General features: G+C 42.4%; 1 protein-coding gene across 3 annotated transcripts in view; it reads right to left on the reverse strand.

Moving 5' to 3' along the window:
- Positions 1 to 13,666: 13,666 nt before the first annotated feature.
- The window catches only part of LOC124552426, a 34,046-nt gene continuing 27,645 nt past the window's right edge, over positions 13,667 to 20,067 (reverse strand). For all 3 annotated transcript variants that reach the window (XM_047126699.1, XM_047126698.1, XM_047126700.1), the window contains exon 2: positions 13,667 to 16,824. In XM_047126699.1, the coding sequence (XP_046982655.1) occupies positions 14,981 to 16,759 (1,779 nt within the window). In that variant the 5' untranslated portion in view covers positions 16,760 to 16,824 and the 3' untranslated portion in view covers positions 13,667 to 14,980. The remainder of the gene's footprint in view (positions 16,825 to 20,067) is intronic.

Consider the following 20,067-nt stretch of genomic DNA (forward strand, 5'->3'; position numbering starts at 1 on the left):
TCATCAGTCGCCTAGAACTTAGAACTAATTAAACCTAACTAACCTAAGGACATCACACGCATCCATGCCCGAGGCAGGATTCGAACCTGCGACCGCAGCGGTCTCGCGGTTCCAGACTGAAGCGCCTTTAACCGCACGGCCACACCTGCCGGCCACTATCAATGGACCACCCTGCATATACTGCTCTAAAACTGTATACGTTTTTCCCCTCAGTACCATTATGTCGATAGTGTTTTTCGATATATCGACGGCCGCAACTATACTTTAAATGTGGGTACATCGGAATCCCAATATAGAAATAGTGCAGTTGTTACACAAACAGCTTGCAGTTATCACTGTTGTCTTGGTGCTTTTTGGATCTGACGGAGTAGCAGGTGTCCGTACAATGCGTAGATAATCTTACATTCACTACATTCGGGGCTATGAATTTCTAACTGCATCGTGGTTTTGTTTTGTGGATTTTATGTCATACTATTACCACTACATTGTTACATGTGCGACGCTATGTTTACGAAAATTACTGGATATTCTATCTGACGCTGCACCGTAATACAACAAAAGAATGTACCTCGCCCTTTCAGGGTCAATTTCTAGTATCTATGTGATGTCTCTATCTATTTTGACGTTTTTATTTCGTAATTTATAGCGAGTATCTATGTCCCTCGTAAAATTACAATTTTTGAGGCTGCCACAAGTTCAGTAAAATGTTATACTGTTCGAATCACCAATTTGTTTTTCTTTTTTCAAGTTAATTTCCGTCTTTGAAAATACCGTACTGACTGGGAGACTAATATCGTTTTCAACAATGGACTTGAAGTCAGCGGAGGTACTGCTTACGCCTATATTTTTTCCATCAGTACAATTACTGCGATTTTTATAGAAATATTTGATGTTCCACAACAATATTTATGTAATAGTTCATTACGAACTGGCTTCGGCTTCATAGACCATTGTCAGATAATTCAATACCACACAGATAGTCCACATAACTTCAGTAAGAATTTATAGCTGTCCAAAGATAGTGATATTTTGTGACCTTTTTTTTCGGTCATCAGTCTTCCGACTGGTTTGATGCGGACCGCCACGAATTTCTCTCCTGTGCCAACCTCTTCATCTCAGAATAGCACTTGCTGTGCACCGAGGTACTCAACTATTTGCTTAACGTATTCCAATCTCTGTCTTCCTCTACAGTTTTTGCCCGCTACAGCTCCCTCTGGTGCCATGGAAGTCATTCCCTGATGCCTTAACAGACGTCCTATCATCCTGTCCCTTCTCCTTGTCATTGTTTCGTACATATTCCTTTCCACTACGATTTTGCTCAGAACCTCCTCAATCCTTATCAGTCCACCAAATTTTCAACATTCGTCTGTAGCACAACATCTTAAATGCTTCGATTCACTTCTGCTCCGTTTTTCCCACAGTCCTTCTTTCACTACCATACAATGCTGTACTCCAAACGTAAATTCTAAAAAATTTCTTCCTCAAATTGAGCCGTATGTTCGATACTAGTAGAATTCCATTGGCCAGGAATGTTCTTTTTGCTAATGCTAGTCTCCTTTTGATGTCCTTCTTGCTTCGTCCGTCATTGGTTATTTTGCTGACTAGGTAGTAAAATAACTTCATCTACTTCGTTACAATCAATCCTGATGTTAAGTTTCCTGCTTTCCTCGTTTCTGCTGCTTCTAATTACTTTCGTCTCTCTTCGATTTACTCCATATTCTTTATTCATTAGACTGTTCATTCCATTCAGCAGATCATGTAATTCTTCTTCACTTTCACTCAGGATTGGAATGTCATCAGCGAATCTTATCACTGAAATCCTTTCACCTTGCATTTTAATTCAACTCCTGAGCCTTTCTTTTATTTACATCACTGCTTCTTCAATGTAAAGATTCAGCAGTAGGTGCGGAAGACTACATCCTCGTCTAACACACTTTTTAATTCGAGCGCATCGTTCTTTGAGTTCTACCCTTATTATTCCCTACTGGCTCTTGTACATATTACATATTACCCGTCTCTCCCTGCAGCTTACCCACGTTTTTCTCAGAATTTCAAATATATTGCACCATCTTTGTCGAACGCTTTTTCCAGGCCGGCAAGTCCTATGAAACCGTTTTGATTTTTCTTTCGTCTTGCTTCCATTACCAACCGTAACTTCAGAATTCACTCTCTGTTGCCGTAACACGCCCTAGAGCAAAACCGATCGTCATCTAACTCATCCTTAATTTTCTTTCCATCCTTCTGTATATTCTTCTTGTAGGTGAGTTTGATGCTTGAGCTGTTAAGCTGATTGTGCGATAATTCTCGACTTGTCAGCTCTTGAAATCTCCGAAATTGTATGAATGATATTTTTCCGAAACTCCGACGGTATGTGCCAGACTCATACACTCTACATACTGAAGTGAATTTTCGTTTTGCTGCCATTTCCCCCAATGATTTTAGAAATTCTAATCGAATGTTATGTATCGCTTCTGCCTTATTTGGTCTCAAGTCCTGTAAAGCTCTCCTCAATTCTGATTTTGACAGTGGATCGCCTACCTCTTCTGAATCGACTCCTGTTTCTTCTTCTACCACGACAGATCTTTACTAATAGGGGCCTTCAATGTACTCGTTCCACCTATCCGCTCTCGCCTTTGTATTTAGCAGTGGGATTCACGTTGCACTCTGAACGTTAACACCCTCGCTTTTAATTTCACCGCAGATTGTTTTGAGTTCCCTATATGCGGAGCCAGTCCTTCCGACAATCATTTCTTTATCGATTTCTTCAAATTTTTCATGTAGCCATCTCGTGTTAGCTTCCCTGCACTTCCTGCTTATCTCATTCAGCAACTACTTGTATTTCTATATTCCCGCACTTACCTGAAGATTTTTGTTTTTCCTTCTTTCATCGATCAACTGAAGTATTTCAAATGTTACCCATAGTTTCTTTGCAGTTACTTTCTTTGCACTTATGTTTTTCATTCCAGCTTACGTGATTACTCTTTTTAGAGACGTCCATTCCTCTTCAGCTGTTCTGCCTACTGAGCTGTTCCCTATTGCTGTATCTCTACCCTTGGAGAATTTCAATATCTCGCCATTCCTTAGTACTTCCGTATCCCACATCTTTGCGTATTGATACTCGCTGACAAATCTCTTAAACTTCAGCCTACTCCTTACTGCTACTAATTGTGCTGCTCCTGGGTGCGCCTTACAAACCAGTATCTGATGTCGCAATCCCTGTTTGACCATGATGTAACCTAACTGAAATATTCCCGCATTTCCCGGCCTTTTCCAAGTACACCTCCTGCTCTTGTGATTCTTGAACGAAGCATTCGCTATTACTAGCTGAAGTTTATTACAGAACTCAATTAGTCTTTCTCCCCCTCATTTCATTTCCCAAGCCCATATTTCTTCCAGTCCTTTCCCTACAACTGCGTTCCAGTCTCCCGTAACTATTAGATTTTCATCTCCCTTTACGCACCGTATTACCCTTTCAGTATCCTCATGTACTTTCTCTATCTCTTCATCTTCAGCTTGCGACGTTGGCCTGTATACCTCAACTATCGTTGTCAGTGTTGCTATCGAGCCGGTGAGACCATCCCTATCACTGAACTACTTAACTTTTTATACCTGGGATTCACAGCCATGTAGAACTTCGTAAAAGACATCACTTTTACACCAGTGACTGTAACACTTTGTTTATTTCACGATTGCAGTTTCGGCCTTAGGCCATTATCAAGTGAAGATGTTATGGCTATTAAGCCATGTCAACCTAAAGTGAGCCGACACATTTATACACTCCTGGAAATTGAAATAAGAACACCGTGAATTCATTGTCCCAGGAAGGGGAAACTTTATTGACACATTCCTGAGGTCAGATACATCACATGATCACACTGACAGAACCACAGGCACATAGACACAGGCAACAGAGCATGCACAATGTCGGCACTAGTACAGTGTATATCCACCTTTCGCAGCAATGCAGGCTGCTATTCTCCCATGGAGACGATCGTAGAGATGCTGGATGTAGTCCTGTGGAACGGCTTGCCATGCCATTTCCACCTGGCGCCTCAGTTGGACCAGCGTTCGTGCTGGACGTGCAGACCGCGTGAGATGACGCTTCATCCAGTCCCAAACATGCTCAATGGGGGACAGATCCGGAGATCTTGCTGGCCAGGGTAGTTGACTTACACCTTCTAGAGCACGTTGGGTGGCACGGGATACATGCGGACGTGCATTGTCCTGTTGGAACAGTAAGTTCCCTTGCCGGTCTAGGAATGGTAGAACGATGGGTTCGATGACGGTTTGGATGTACCGTGCACTATTCAGTGTCCCCTCGACGATCAACAGTGGTGTACGGCCAGTGTAGGAGATCGCTCCCCACACCATGATCCCGGGTGTTGGCCCTGTGTGCCTCGGTCGTATGCAGTCCTGATTGTGGCGCTCACCTGCACGGCGCCAAACACGCATACGACCATCATTGGCACCAAGGCAGAAGCGACTCTCATCGCTGAAGACGACACGTCTCCATTCGTCCCTTCATTCACGCCTGTCGCGACACCACTGGAGGCGGGCTGCACGATGTTGGGGCGTGAGCGGAAGACGGCCCAACGGTGTGCGGGACCGTAGCCCAGCTTCATGGAGACGGTTGCGAATGGTCCTCGCCGATACCCCAGGAGCAACAGTGTCCCTAATTTGCTGGGAAGTGGCGGTGCGGTCCCCTACGGCACTGCGTAGGATCCTACGGTCTTGGCGTGCATCCGTGCGTCGCTGCGGTCCGGTCCCAGGTCGACGGGCTCGTGCACTTTCCGCCGACCACTGGCGACAACATCGATGTACTGTGGAGACCTCACGCCCCACGTGTTGAGCAGTTCGGCGGTACGTCCACCCGGCCTCCCGCATGCCCACTATACGCCCTCGCTCAAAGTCCGTCAACTGCACATACGGTTCACGTCCACGCTGTCGCGGCATGCTACCAGTGTTAAAGACTGCGATGGAGCTCCGTATGCCACGGCAAACTGGCTGACACTGACGGCGGCGGTGCACAAATGCTGCGCAGCTAGCGCCATTCGACGGCCAACACCGCGGTTCCTGGTGTGTCCACTGTGCCGTGCGTGTGATCATTGCTTGTACAGCCCTCTCGCAGTGTCCGGAGCAAGTATGATGGGTCTGACACACCGGTGTCCATGTGTTCTTTTTTCCATTTCCAGGAGTGTATGTCGTTGCCATTGCTATTAAATACATTGGTGACACTATGTAAGAGCATCCCCAGTGTATTTGGCTCTGAGCACTATGGGACTTAACATCTATGGTCATCAGTCCCCTAGAACTTAGAACTACTTCAACCTAACTAACCTAAGGACAGCGCACAACACCCAGCCATCACGAGGCAGAGAAAATCCCTGAGCCCGCCGGGAATCGAACCCGGGAACCCGGGCGTGGGAAGCGAGAACGCTACCGCACGACCACGAGATGCGGGCCCCCAGTGTATTTAATAGTAATGACAAAGACATATCAATGTGTCAGCTCACTTTAGGTTGACATGGCCTCATAGCCATAACATCTTCACTTGATAATGGCCCAAGGCCGAAACTGCAATCGTGAAATAAAGAAAGTGTTACAGTCACTGGCGTAAACATGATGTCTTTTATATCACTGAACTGTTCTCAATAACACACGCTCTGCCCTGCCTTCCTATTCATAACGAATCCTACTCCAGTTATACCATTTCCCGCTGCTGATGATATTACCCTATACCCATCTGACCATAAATCCGTGTCTTCTTTCCATTTCAATGGACTGACGCATACTATATGTAGACTGAGCCTTTAAATTTCCATTTTCAGTTTTTGTAACTTCCCTAGCACGTTCAAGCTTCTATCAATCCACGCCCCGTCTCATTCAAGGTCATCCTCTCGTCGGTTATTCAGTCTCTTTCCCATAGTCACCTACCCTTTGGCAGTTCCCTCCCGGACATCCGGATGGGGATCTACATGGGAATCTTTTGCCAATGGAGAGATCATCGTGACACTTTTTCAATTACCGGCCACACGCCCTGCAGATACACATTATGTCTCTTTAACGCAGTAGTTTCCACTGCCTTCTGCATCCTCATGCCGTTGATCATTGCCGATTCTTCCGCCGTTAGGGCAGTTTCCCACCCCAAGGAGGACAGAGCCCGCTGTCCTCTCCTTCGCCTTCTTTGACAAGGCCGTTGGCAGAATGAAGGTGACTTCCTGTGCCGTAAGTCTTCCGCCTCCAATAACGATTTAAGCGGTGGCGGGTTTCGAACCTGCGACCGAGGATGTTTTGATCACTAATCAAATGCACTACCCCTAAACAAGAGGTACTATATCGATACAGAAGGACTTAAAAGGAAATCTGAAGAAATAAATCTTATATTACAGTATATTCTAATACTGTACCTTTTCGTCACAATGTTAATGTCAACGTGAATATGTTGTGTCGCCAGTGATTGGGACAGTGCACGATGCTTATGAATCCACGAATAATTTTCCGGAAATGGTCAAACATTTATTATTATATTGTGAATTATGAATATATAGTGAAATAACAACAATATGTTTTATTATTTTATAACGAGTTTCCTACAAAGAATAACCACATAACAAAAGATAATACCACTAAAAGAGTGTGTTGGCTTTGTATTGTCTGTGGAATTCTTCCTTCTTATGTTCTTCTTCTCCGCGTTGAATGAAGCGGATGACATCGAAGATAAGCAGAGGTCTGTTCTTTTGAATATTGTAAAATGTAGTCAATAGTGGTCAATGGAAAATATAACGTAAAATTTACAAAATGGAATTCTATCATATGGACTTTCAATTGTAACTAAATAACCAACTATGAATGTTTTAAGTTTTGTGTCTGCAGCAGTCCAGACTGTGATTTGTTTGCCGCCATTACGTGAGCGTCTGGAGCGAATATTTTAAACTACAGAAATAATCAGACACCAATTCTTTCAATCGATATTACAATATTTGAACTCTGAGGACAAGAACCCGCAGGAATTTATTATTTTTCTATTGTAAAAGTGAAGGTAACATTCAGTAGAACAATCTTAAACTTTACGTGTGAAATAATTTTATGGCTGGTGCGTAAGATTAATTTTTCCAAAACTAATTCTTCAGTGACTTATAGAAATATTTACGACACCTGTGTTGTTACTGGTAGAGGTGATGGTGTGATATATTTTAATATCAAGCATGGAATTATTCAAACTCTTTATAGTAGGGCTCAGCAGCACATAAATAAGAATTATCAGAGTTTACTTATTTCTTTCAAATACTACTGTTATTCTTGCTGCTACATTTTCATTTGTTTTATAATAACACTTACACACCACAACAACATTAAATAGAACTCCAAAGCAGCCATTACAACATTCACCAGTTTGTCCATATGACTTAGTAGCCAGTGGAATTACTGACCTGTAGAACGTTTTCGGTTTATACATTCACGTATAGTTTCAGTATTTAAATATTCTGTAAAATAAAATTTATTTGTTCAGATTTTCTTTAGGCCTTACATTGTGGTTGTTTTTTGTATCGATGTACTCGTAAAATGTCACTTATATTTGTACATCAATCGCTGTACAGCTGTGAATCCTCGCTGAGCTATGTATACTATGTGTTTAGTATTATCTTACCTGACGATGTCCTAAGAAGCTGAAAGTCAGTTCATATCGAACTTTAAATAAATATTATTGTGGAACTTTGATAATTTGAATTCAAGTTATTGATATGCCTACGTTCCTCCAAGAACAGACGGAATATTCCATAATTATTAAGAAATATTTGAATATGACTCATCTTTTTCTTTTCGTTTATGAAGTACAAAAAAACTAAGGAGTAACGATCATATTTTCACTCTGCTCACTACGGTTCTGCACCTCACATTGCAAAAAATTGTAAATGAACCACATTAATTCACCACTGCTCACTTATAGGTCATTGTGGCCAATGGAAAAATTGAGAGATGATGTCATTCACTGCCGACTACACAGTTGCGCGCCTTACCGATCTAAATCTAACGGTTATAATTAAACTTTCCCTATTTAACACATTATAACACAGAATATAATTACCGCAGGAGTACCAAAATTGGTAGCATTAATATCCACAATATGGGGCGCATGATTTCCATGCATCACAGCGCCACGGTCCAGTTTCAACTATGGCCACCAGGTGCCATCATCAGTCATCGTGGTTCATAGTCTCACACACTTGACGAGTTACAGGGCAGTTGTTGATGTGTCAACATGACCTTGGACAAAAGGAGCAGGGCGTTATCGGTGAAGCACTGTTATCAAAACAACAGCAATACTGCAGCTGCACTTCGACAATATCGCCAGCTGAAAGGATTATGGAAGGGTCCTCTTCCTCCCCCTGTTGTGCGGAGCACGATGAAGTTTGAATCAACTGCAGAACTGGGTCCCACTGCCTTGATCCCCCTCACCCTCTGGTTGCTCCCCTCCTCTCCAACCCCCACCCTCTGCTGCGCCTTCACTGTTGTGTCCCCCCCCCTCACCCTCCATCTCTACACCCTTCATCTCCTTTCCCAAGGTGGCTTCTATCAACTCCCCCTCCCGAGTGATGCCCTCTCTCCCTCCATTTATCCCTCCTATCAACTCTGATCCTCACCCCCTCCTTTTTTTTGTCCTTTTCCCGGGCTGCCTCTTCCCCTCCTCTCTCTCCATCCTGTTTTTTTTCGCCTACCCTCTCTCTGCCTCCCTGCTCTCCACCGAGACCTTTTGCATTTTCCTTCCTCAGCCTTTCCCCATTGCCTTTCAGGTCAGCCCTGCTCCCCCCTTCATCGTCCCCCAACCCCGCCTTTCGTTTTTCTTCTCCTCCCCCCTTTTTCTTCCCCCTCATGTGTCCAGAACCCCCCTCCCATCTGCCCTTGAATGTGGAGTGTCATCTTCGTACCGACCTTTTAGTGCAGTGTTCCCAGTGATTGTTGAGTGTTGTGCGTCTTTTCCAAAGTGTTGCAAATGGACATCATGCCGTCACAGGGTGCAATCTTTTATACCTCTTGTGAACAGAATCCAGACTGTCGCCGTTATTTTTTAATTGCCTGTCTACTTTTTCTCTGTCTGCTTCCTGTATATTTTATTATAATCGCCCACCTATAGTTTTATGTTTTAACTTTCCATAATTTTCCGCCATTTTACATTTTATGTCACTGTTTTATCGCCTGTTTTTATTGTTTCTTATCTTCTTCTGTTTTAAGAATTCTGCAGGCTGAAGAGCGGCGTACTAAGCTGCTGCCAGCCCACCCCCTTCGGGGGCGTCAAATTCCAATAGAGGAAAAAAAAAAAAACAGAACTGGTCGTTGCTCCGGGAAGAGGCCGACGACAGGTTGCACCACTGGCGGTTGATGAAATCGCTGTTGCTGTGGCAGACAACGTTGCGCGCAATTCCTGATCTTCAGGCAGTGCGTGTGCTGTGTCATGACAGTTGAACATCCCGTGGTCCACTGTACGGAAGTTGCTTCGAACTGTTCTCAAATGGTATCGATACAAGATCCATATCGGACAGCAGCTTGCACCACAGGATGCTCAACAACGGGTCGATTTAGCTCTCCACCTTCTCGCAAGGATTGAAGTTGATGAGGGCTCGCACTGGACCATCCTATGGACAGACGAAAGTCATTTTTGTCAGGCGGGTGAGGTGAACACACAGAAGTGTGGAGGTTCTCTGTATGGTGAACCTGTCACTGTATGGTGTGCCTTCGTGGCTACATTGGTCATTGGCCCTTTTTTTTGTTGAACAGGTTGATGCTCAAGGACCAAACACGTGCTGTTTCGCTGGCCAGCATTACTGCGATATGCAGTTTTCATGTAAGAAGGGACCCCACCACACATCGCTCGTCAAGTTCGCCTGTTTCTCCGAAACACATTTGGAGACGATCGGATTATCAGCCGACCGTTTCCAAATGCTTGGCCTGCCCGATCACCTGGTTGTGGGGCTACCTGAAGGACAGGGTTTACCAGGGGAACAGTCATACATATGCTGATCTCAAGCGCAGCATACCTACAGACATGCTTCGCTCTGCTGTTGTGAATGCAATCCTGCTCTTTCAGACCCTTCTGGACACTGATGGGTGTCTACTGAGTCCCTTTCGTAGCAGTAATGGTACCGACATGACAACCACAAAGGAATTTACATGTTTTACCTAGTTTTCTGCATAGTCACCGTTGTTCTCAACACATTTCTCCCATCGCGGTACCAGTTTCAATGTGCACTGTTCGTAGAAGTCCGCATTAATGTTTTGACGTTCGTCGTGACGCAACCAAAGTTTTAATGTAAGCTGCAGCATTCACAGTGGACCTATGTCTATCATAGTCCACCAATAACACACCACATGTATCACACAACGCTTTTACAAGCACCTTCCTAGAAGACTGAGTCACTTTGAATTTGTTTCGTACTGTGGATCCAGCACGTTTTCAGACCATAGGAGCATGCCTGGTTTCAGGCGTGTGGTGGTACAGAAAGTCGTATGCTTCTGCGGAGTAACGCGATATGTGATCCAAGCTTGTAAACATTCACTAGCTCTAGTGGTTCTCTATCAACTTCTTCGGCACACGAGGAGCACTTATTTTCCAAAATTTCAGCGTTTCATGAATAATGTCGCACATTACGTCATAGGAAAGGTCGAACCGCTGCGATAAAGTTGGCAGTTGCACACGCCGGTCGTTCAAACTTGCTGCCTCAATGACTTCGACATTGTGAAGGTCCTAGGCGCTTCAGTCCGGAACCGCGTGACTGCTACGGTCGCAGGTTCGAATCCAGCCTCAGGCATGGATGTGTGTGATGCCCTTAGGTTAGTTAGGTTTAAGCAGTTCTAAGTCCAGGGGGACTGATGACCTCAGATGATAAGTCCCATAGTGCTCAAGAGACATTTGAACCAACCATTGTGAAGGGCAGCAGCTGTTACCGGCAGACCAGAAGAATGCACAAAGCCCAGGGACAGTGCTACGGTCCATACAGTAGTCCCGATACACTTGAGGCACGTGCCTCTGAATTTTATTCGGCCTGTGCCCTTTGGCCCACAAATACCGAACTACATTAGGCTGCCCTTCACAAGTTGACGACAATAACATGCGCGCCATGTTTGTTTCGTAGTTCAGGCTTCTCTCACTAGAGCTGCAAACAAAACTAAAGTACCCCCTGTTGCACACAATTCAAACTCTATCGTCATGAAATTTGAACATTCCAGCTGCAACACCAGGTGACAAAGAAGTTGTTGTGCTGTACTTTCCGAACCTCCCTTGTATCTTTTGGGGGACGTGCTTCAACATACCTGCGTTTACGATTTACTTAGCAAATTTTACTTATTTAAATGTCGTTGTTGATGAAATGCCTAAACTATGGCATCTCTTCATATTGCAGCATATTCGCAGTCCTGAGTGAGCTTAAATGCTTTTGTAAATACTGCTGAGAGTTACTGAAATCTGTTCGACCTTTTTTTCGCCAAAAGTAATGACGGCATCATTTATGAAATCAATATTCTTTTGTTGTTTGTTCACAAAATTCAAACGTGATCTTTTCTCTAACGTCGGCAACAAAACCAGATCTTCTGAGTCTAGAATTACTAAACTATATATCATCACGATTCAGACTTAACTATTTAGGCACAAGACTTTTGCGTGCCAGTTTCGTTGAAGGCGCCAGTCAATTAGATCACTTTGCCAATTCTTGCTGATTTTAAAATTTGGCGATTGTTATTAGTGCTCTATTCCAGAAGAGTTCAAGTTTGATTTATCAGTTTTTATGAAGCCAGTTTCTAAATCTCTGCATCGCTGCACTCCCTTTGCGAGGTTTTTCTTGTAAATAAACTAGTCTAATCGTTCTCTAAACGTTCTCGGTCACAACCGAAGCCAGCCTCTCTCTCTCCATCCAAAATACCTGGCCACTTAAGTGCTGGTAAGTACTTTGATAATGCTACTGGTGTGTTTTAGTTGTAATCTGTAACATATTTCATTAATTACAGCAGAATAATGAGAATATTCAGTTCGAATGCCTTATTCCTTTGAAATAAGTCTACAAGATGACCTTGTGTGAACACTGCACAGTAATGTCTTTCATTGTTCTGAAACAGAGTGACCAAAAAGTACTAAGGCCACAAGAGGTTAATGAGTGTAAATACGGCAAACGTACTGATGTATTCATTTGTTTCAGTCTTAGACTAATAAACAAGAGAACAGAAATTTCTAAACTTAACTACTTTAGAAAGACAATAATTTGTTCCTTCCAACTGAACTATTCCGTAATAGCTACATTTTGCACTAATTTTTAGCTCATCTTAATGTGCTGATTATTAGTACCTCATTTTCGGCAGGAGACATAATACTGTTTTCCTTGAATTACCAGGGAGTGTCTGCCGAACGGTGCTTTGAAAACAGCCACAGGCTGATACCTCTGCTGGTGTCTTACTCTGCTTGATGTATCTTGAGTGGAAGCTCATTCACCCGAGGAACAAGTAGGAATGAAGGCAAACTGATACATCAGTGAACACCTTTCCGGAATTTTCACTAGTTATTTAATTCACCTCCCATTCCTACCTCGTATGGATTATTGAATACCAAGTTTTCTTCTTGTTTGTTAAGTTTGCTCCCCATAACTTGATTAATATTTTAAAAATTTCGTGAATTATAACATTTTTATGACACACCATTAATGTTAGTTGCTGAACTTACCTTGCTGAGAAACTCAATAATCTATATCTTCTGACTGAAATACTTAAGTTCTCTCTCTATTCATATTTTCTTTAACTGTTGTTATGTTGGTTCTTCTGAATATATAATACTGTGTTTCTCAAGCGTGAGAGACAGTGTATTTATAGAGAACCATTTAATAAATGTTTGATAAACGTACTGAAAAATTTTTCTGTTGGTGTTCTATTCTGCTTTGTGTATGTTAAGTGGAACCTCATTCACATAAGCAATTAGTAGGAATGGAAGCAAAACCAAAACTTACTGAACTCCTGTTTGTAGTTCTCGCTACTTATTGATTTTGCCTATTCTTCCTATCTTGTATGCATTACTTAATACCACCTTTTCTTCTTGTTTGTTAAGCTTGATCCAGACCAGTCAAATGCAATACCATTACTCTCATAAAATGTTAACAATTCAACTAAAATCTACAAAAATATTTTGGACAGATAAGAAACTGGTGTTTGAGGCTCGTAATACGCACTGTGTAAATATGTGGACGTTAACATCACCAAATGGCTGTACTTTACTAGCTGACATATGTTAGGTACATGATGCAACAAAAACCCCAAACTTTCACTTAGGTTAAGACTAGGTGGTCGTATCTCATTCTGCATAAATTGTGGTTGATTGTTTCTCTGCCATTATTGCTTTTCCATTGTTTTAATTTTTTCTAACAACTGTTACGCCTTTGTGATGTTTGCTCTCTTATTGTACCCATAAGTATGTATTTCATAAAGATTTCCTTATCCCTAAATTATTTTAAATTCTTTTCTCATGCAATGTTTTCATCGTTTTAACAAGTTGAGTATGGGATTCTGAAGCAAAAAAAAAAAAAAAAAAAAAAAAAAAAAAAAAAAAAAAAAAAAAAAAAAAAAAAAAAACGTAACCTGCATAAAAAACTGAATTACAATTTTCTGCTGAAGTTCAGTTAAAATATTTAACTGTTTTCATGCCTTTATTCACTAAGATACAAACAAGTTATGAAAATGCCATTGTAAAATTCACGAAAGAAAATTCAACTTCACAGACAAAAGAGAACTTAAGGGACACTAGGGAAAAACATCTTACATACTGCACTAAAGTATTCCAAAAATATTAATGCAATCATCCTGGTACAAAAATATTTCAAAAGTACAAACTTTTCAGTGAAATCTTTTTGCACAGATGTTTGTTGACACGACAGTCAATACTTTAAAATAATTTTTTAGATTCGCTTAAAAAAGACAGCTATGGCGATTATAATGGTAGAATTCGATGTAAATGTACATAAAAATATTAATATTTTTATATGCTCACCTCATAGTCATGATTCACCAGACCTCCTGACTACAGCTATGATTAGTTTTATCACCATAGGACGCTAATTGCCCTTAAGACACTAGAATGATAATGTAAATCCTAACTGACTTGACAGTTGCACTTTTTAATATTTTTATGTTTAGCCAGGGATCAAGATAATATATACAGCGACAGGTGAATCTCGAGATGCACTGGTGACTTAACCATGCTAATCTGGATTTTGCGGAGTGGAGTGTATTTTGATTTTCATGTTTGTACACTGCAATTTCTTGGCTATGTTGCTTAGCTTTCCTGATTCACGAAAGCTGTTCCTCCAATTCCAATTTAGTTTCATTGCTACACAAAACTCCAGCATAGCATTCAATATAATCCAATAAATAAAACAAGTGAAGAAAGTCTATGACCCTCAGCTAGAATACAGCAGTCCCAAGAGACGAACTGTGATACAAAAATTTTGAGAAAACAGTGTGGTATTCGGAATTGCCAGAATTCCTTAACTAGACCTTGTACCCAAGCTGTCATTTCGTACTGATGACAACATTGAGCTTAAGTACAACATTATAATCAGTCATGTACTATTGTGATGATACCAACAGTTCATTTTAGGAACTGTCTTTTGGTAAGGCTATATTCATGTGTCATTTTTTAAATGAGTTACATTTATGGCCTGCAAATTTATGTTCCCAATGCTCAAGAATGCCAACACAGCTTTGTACAACAACTCCTTGCAAGAGTAAGCACAAATAACCTACCACAGCAATTTTATGTTCCTAGTGCTCTGGAGAATGAGGAGAGGAAACACCTAAGGATATCTAATATGATGTTAATGTGCAACCTAATAAGTGAATAGGTTGAAGCAGTAGAGTCAATGATATTCGAAAGATATTAATGGGCTTAAGTCTCTTTTGGCCATTTTGGAAATATGAGACAGTTCATATTAGCTGAATGTACCACTTTGTGTTAATCTATGATCTTCCTCATAATATAATTGAATGTCTGTGTACTTGAACTGTTCCATGCAACGACATCCCTTGGATCAGAAGCGTTTTGCGACTTCCTGTAGATGTGATGAAATAATCTGCCATCGAAGTAGGCGTCCAGGTGGCAGTCAGCTGGTCGTGGGAAGGACAAACCACACGCTCCAGCAACGTCCAACACGTGGAGTACAGTGCGCACAAACAGAGTGGCTAAGTAGATAGCGCGTTCGGTCGGGATTCTCACGTCAAGTCTCGACAGATCGTGGGCAGAGTAACTTTTGACAGACAAAGCGACAGTCATGAAGGTCTTGACCTCGTCCCTTGTTAGTACTTTAGCCTCATGGTACAAGAAGCAGAGTGCCGCTGCAGGAACCACTAGGTACTGGGGAGACAGTGAACAGAGAGCAGACAGGTCTTTCGTTGGAGATATCACCCAACTGAAGATACGCCAACGGGTATCCTCTGGACCTGACCACAGTTCTACGAGCCCTGGGTGGTGAATGCCCTCTGGCAGTCGTTTCTGTACCTCAACGGTCTCATGGTGCACCTCTCCTAACCCTGTCGGTATGTACTCGGTCACTCGGAATGGCCCGCTGCCGCTTTCCCATAGGAGCACCGTGTACATTCTCTGTAGCATCTCCCGCATCACCAGACCAGTTGGAGGGGAGGTTGAGCAACTTACAGACAGATCCTCGAGGACGTCACCAGCTCTCATGAGGCGGCACTTCATCACTGTATACACGTAGCCAGGAATCTCGCACGACACGTGTTTGGCCTCAATTTCTTGGAGCACTTCATCCCATCGGGAGACATTTCGAGTTGTCGCTGGCCTGATCTCTTCATACTTGTAGCTGTCAACACTTTTTTCGACCAGTTCGAGGCCTTTTCTCCAATTGCCGCCGAAAGCGAGCTCACACATTCTCCTCAGATCACCCCGAGGCTGTCTCCTCAACAGCTCTGCTACGAGGTCAGCTACTTGTCTGTGCCTGTAGGTCTGCCTCAGTTTTCGATGTGCCTCTTGTAAAGCCTCCCTTCTGACGATGTCGTTGCCCATAAAGGACGCTAACACTGGGAGGTCGTCCACCTCTATACGGAGGTGCCTGGCTAGATCAGTGGACCGGAAACGCCATCCTGTCACTCTCTGCTCTAGTCGCAGGTTGGAAAAAGTGAACAGGCACGGTACATTGGGATATATCAGGAAGTCTGAATCGTTGGATAGTACACCAATGCAGCACCTATTGCTGGCTGCAAACTTCGCCAGTTCAGTGTCGCAGTCATTTGTGGACAAACGTACCTCGCAGTCAAGATGCTTGGAGGTGCCAAGGTGCTTGAAGGTGACTGTTGCTAAAGGTACCACAGCTTCTGGTAAGAACCTACACGCGACATGGCCATTGTCGCGGGATTGCATTGCCCGCAATTTAGCAAATATCTTGCTGATTTCCTTTGCCTTATCTGCTCTCCTCTTCACCCACGTCAAAATTTTCTCCTCGACTGGAAGGCCATCGAAGAAGAAAGACAGCTTAATGCCCATGCCGTGGAACCGCTCGACGAACTGCTCACAGCTTTCCCGAAACTCCTTATACTGTCCACCATGAAGAGAGTCCATGTTTGCATACAAGTACCAAGCACACTGCGATCCGTCGACGGCAATCACAGGCTGCCCGACGTTACTGCTCCTGAAGTCGTTGGCAACTGCTTGGATGTCCACCTCCTGGTAGAGGCGATGGTCTTTGGCGTACTTTGACAGACCGTCGACGCCCATGCTGGAGACTCAGGTTCTCGCAGGTGGCAGGAGTGGAGAGGAGAAAAGTGGCGGTCGGCCAGTTCCTGTTGACAACAATTTTACACGAATGATTAAGTGTGAAACTCTCAAACCAGTAATAAAATTACCATAAAATAGCATTAACAAACAAATGTAGCACAACGCTGTGCTGGTTTATTAGTACAAGGATGTAGGATCTAGACTGTGATGACAAAATTTATGGGACAGCGACATGCACGTATACAGATGACAGTAGTATCGCATGTTGTTGTTGTGGTCTTCAGTCCAGACACTGGTTTGATGCAGCTCTCCATGCTACTCTATCCTGTGCAAGCTTCTTCATCTCCCAGCACCTACTGCAACCTACATCCTTCTGAATCTCCTTAGTGCATTCATCTCTTGGTCTCCCTCTACAATTTTAACCACCACACTGCCCTCCAGTACTAAATTGGTGAACCCTTGCCTCAGAACATGTCCTACCAACCGCTCCCTTCTTCTAGTCAAGTTGCGCCACAAACTCCTCTTCTCCCCAATTCTATTCAACACCTCCTCATTAGTCATGTGATCTACCCATCTCAACTTCAGCATTATTCTGTAGCGCCACATTTCTAAAGCTTCTAATCTCTTCTTGTCCTAACTGTTTATCGTCCATGTTTCACCTCCATACGTCGTTACACTTCATACAAATACTTTCAGACACTACTTCCTGACACTTAAATCTATACTCGATATTAACAAATTTCTCTTCTTCAGAAACGCTTTCCTTGCCATTGCCGGTCTACATTTTGTATCCTCTCTACTTCAACCATCATCAGTTATTTTGCTACCCAAATAGCAAAACTCCTTCACTACTTGAAGTGTCTCATTTCCTAATCTAATTCCCTCAGCATCACCCGACTTAATTCGATTACATTCCATTATACTCGTTTTGATTTGTTGATGTTCATCTTACATCCTCCTTTCAAGACACTTTCCATTCCGTTCAACTGCTCTTACAGGTCCTTTGCTGTCTCTGACAGAATTACAATGTCATCGGCGAACCTCAAAGTTTTTATTTCTTCTCCATGGATTTTAATTCCTACTCCGAATTTTTCTTGTGTTTCCTTTACTGCTTGCTCAATATACAGATTGAATAACACCGGGGAGAGGCTACAACTCTGTCTCACTCCCTTCGCAACCACTGCTTCCCTATCATGCCCCTCGACTCTTATAACTGCCATCTGGTTTCTGTACAAATTGTAAATAGCCTTTCGCTCCCTGTATTTTACCCCTGCCACCCACAAAATTTGAAAGAGACTATTCCAGTCAACATTGTCAAAAGCATTCTGTAAGTCTACAATTGCTAGAAACGTTGGTTTGCCTTTCCTTAATCTACCTTCTAAGATACGTCGTAGGGTCAGTTTTGCCTCACCTGTTCCAGCATTTCATCGGAATCCAAACCGATCTTCCCAGAGGTCAGCTTCTACCAGTTTTTCCATTCGCCAGTAAAGAATTCGCGTTAGTATTTGCAGCGGTGACTTAGTTTATGTAGTTCGATAATTTTCACATCTGTCAACAGCTGCTTTCCTTGGGATTGGAATTATTATGTTCTTCTTGAAGTCTGTGGGTATTTCGCCTGTCTCATACATCTTGCTGACCAGATGGCAAAATTTCGTCAGGGCTGGCTCTCCCAATAGTATCGCATATACACGATTTAAAAGGACAATACATTGGCAGAGCTGTCTTCTGCACTTAGGTGATGGAAGTCGTTAGGGAATTATGAGATTCACATTGTGAAGAGTGTGCCGAAAATACCATTTTTACTTCATTATTTATCACCACAGACAAGGCGGTGGCCGATGCCCATCATTTAAGGGGATATTTCTTCAAAAAATCGATTTTTCAAATATATTATTTTCTTGGTCTACACTGTTTAACCTATATTGTGCATGAATATTATCGTGATAGCAGTTTTGGTAATGCCTTTAAATTGTCAAACAGATTAACTCTGCACTGGCTGCCATTCACACCTTCTCCGACGTTTGGGAAACTGCTTACTTCAGCGGAATTTTTGTCAGTGTGAAGCCTATTTTCTTTTCGGTATCTTTGGCTGACATCTGTATCTCTGGCTGACATCTGAAAACTTTGGTTAGCATTCATCTCGCCCTAGGTGAGGAGAACTCTACGTCATAGTGACGTAAAGCTACGTTATAATGTAGCAAATAACCTAAATCGACTACATGAGTACGTATATCGATCTGTGCTGTTGTACCGATAACGTCAAAGCTAAATGCAAATACATGTGTACAAAGAAAGTGACAGGAATTGTGTGATATGCTCATCCCAGTGGAATAAATTATTACATGTAATCCCAACAACTAGCGATGTTATTGTGTGCTTCATGAACATAATGAATATCTGAATGAAGGAAACATACCCATAACGAAAGTTTAAATAAGTGTCTAGCCATTTTTTAAATTCCGATTAATCTCCTGTGAATAAAAACGTGAAATAGGAAGTAAACGAAGTGTTTGGTATTTTCATAAAAGCCACCGAATTATACATAATTCATGTGCGTAGGAACGTTAAACTGAGAAATTGAAGTGGTTCCGAAGATAATTCCGAATGTTGCTGGAAATATTAAACCATATAGTTCCAGTTGATTCTGCCTTCATATTGTAAATCAACTAAGGAAAATAGCGAAATCTTTCAGACTTATCTTTATGGATCATATCGAAAGCTTTCTCATCTCCGTGAAAGCCTATGTTCAGAACGACGTACACGCTAGCAACACCAGACAATAGGACAATGAAAGCACACAAACAAATAACAATGCATATTCAAGACGCACACAACAGTCGATATATCCAGAATGGAATCAATAGTCGATAGGACAACTCGTGAAACCCATTATGATGCGTGCCTACGTCACTATGACGTAGGGCTCTCCTCACCTAGCGTGAGATGAATGCTTCCCGAAAACTTTTTTCCATGCGGTTTATTTACGATTTGAAAATACTAACACGTATTAGTAGGTGGAAGGTTGAATTCGCAAACCTTTACGTGGATGTCACAATGTATACATTATGGGTGGTGAAAAACTGTAGTTAGGAGACAGAGGTTTCATGGAAATCGGTTTGCCCACAAAAAACAGGAAGCAGCTCGAAATGAAGAACGTAAGCTCTCAGCTTCAGCATTGAAACTTGGCACAGGAGAACTGTACAGGTGCGTGAATGATGTTGATATCCCACTGGATTCAGACTTATTGATTTACAGCTTCTCTGCCAGGCTATAAAGTTTTCATGTTCATATGTTATCTGTAAAACTAT

The sequence above is a fragment of the Schistocerca americana genome, chromosome 10 (assembly GCF_021461395.2).
Source record: "Schistocerca americana isolate TAMUIC-IGC-003095 chromosome 10, iqSchAmer2.1, whole genome shotgun sequence".
Lineage (NCBI taxonomy): Eukaryota > Metazoa > Arthropoda > Insecta > Orthoptera > Acrididae > Schistocerca > Schistocerca americana.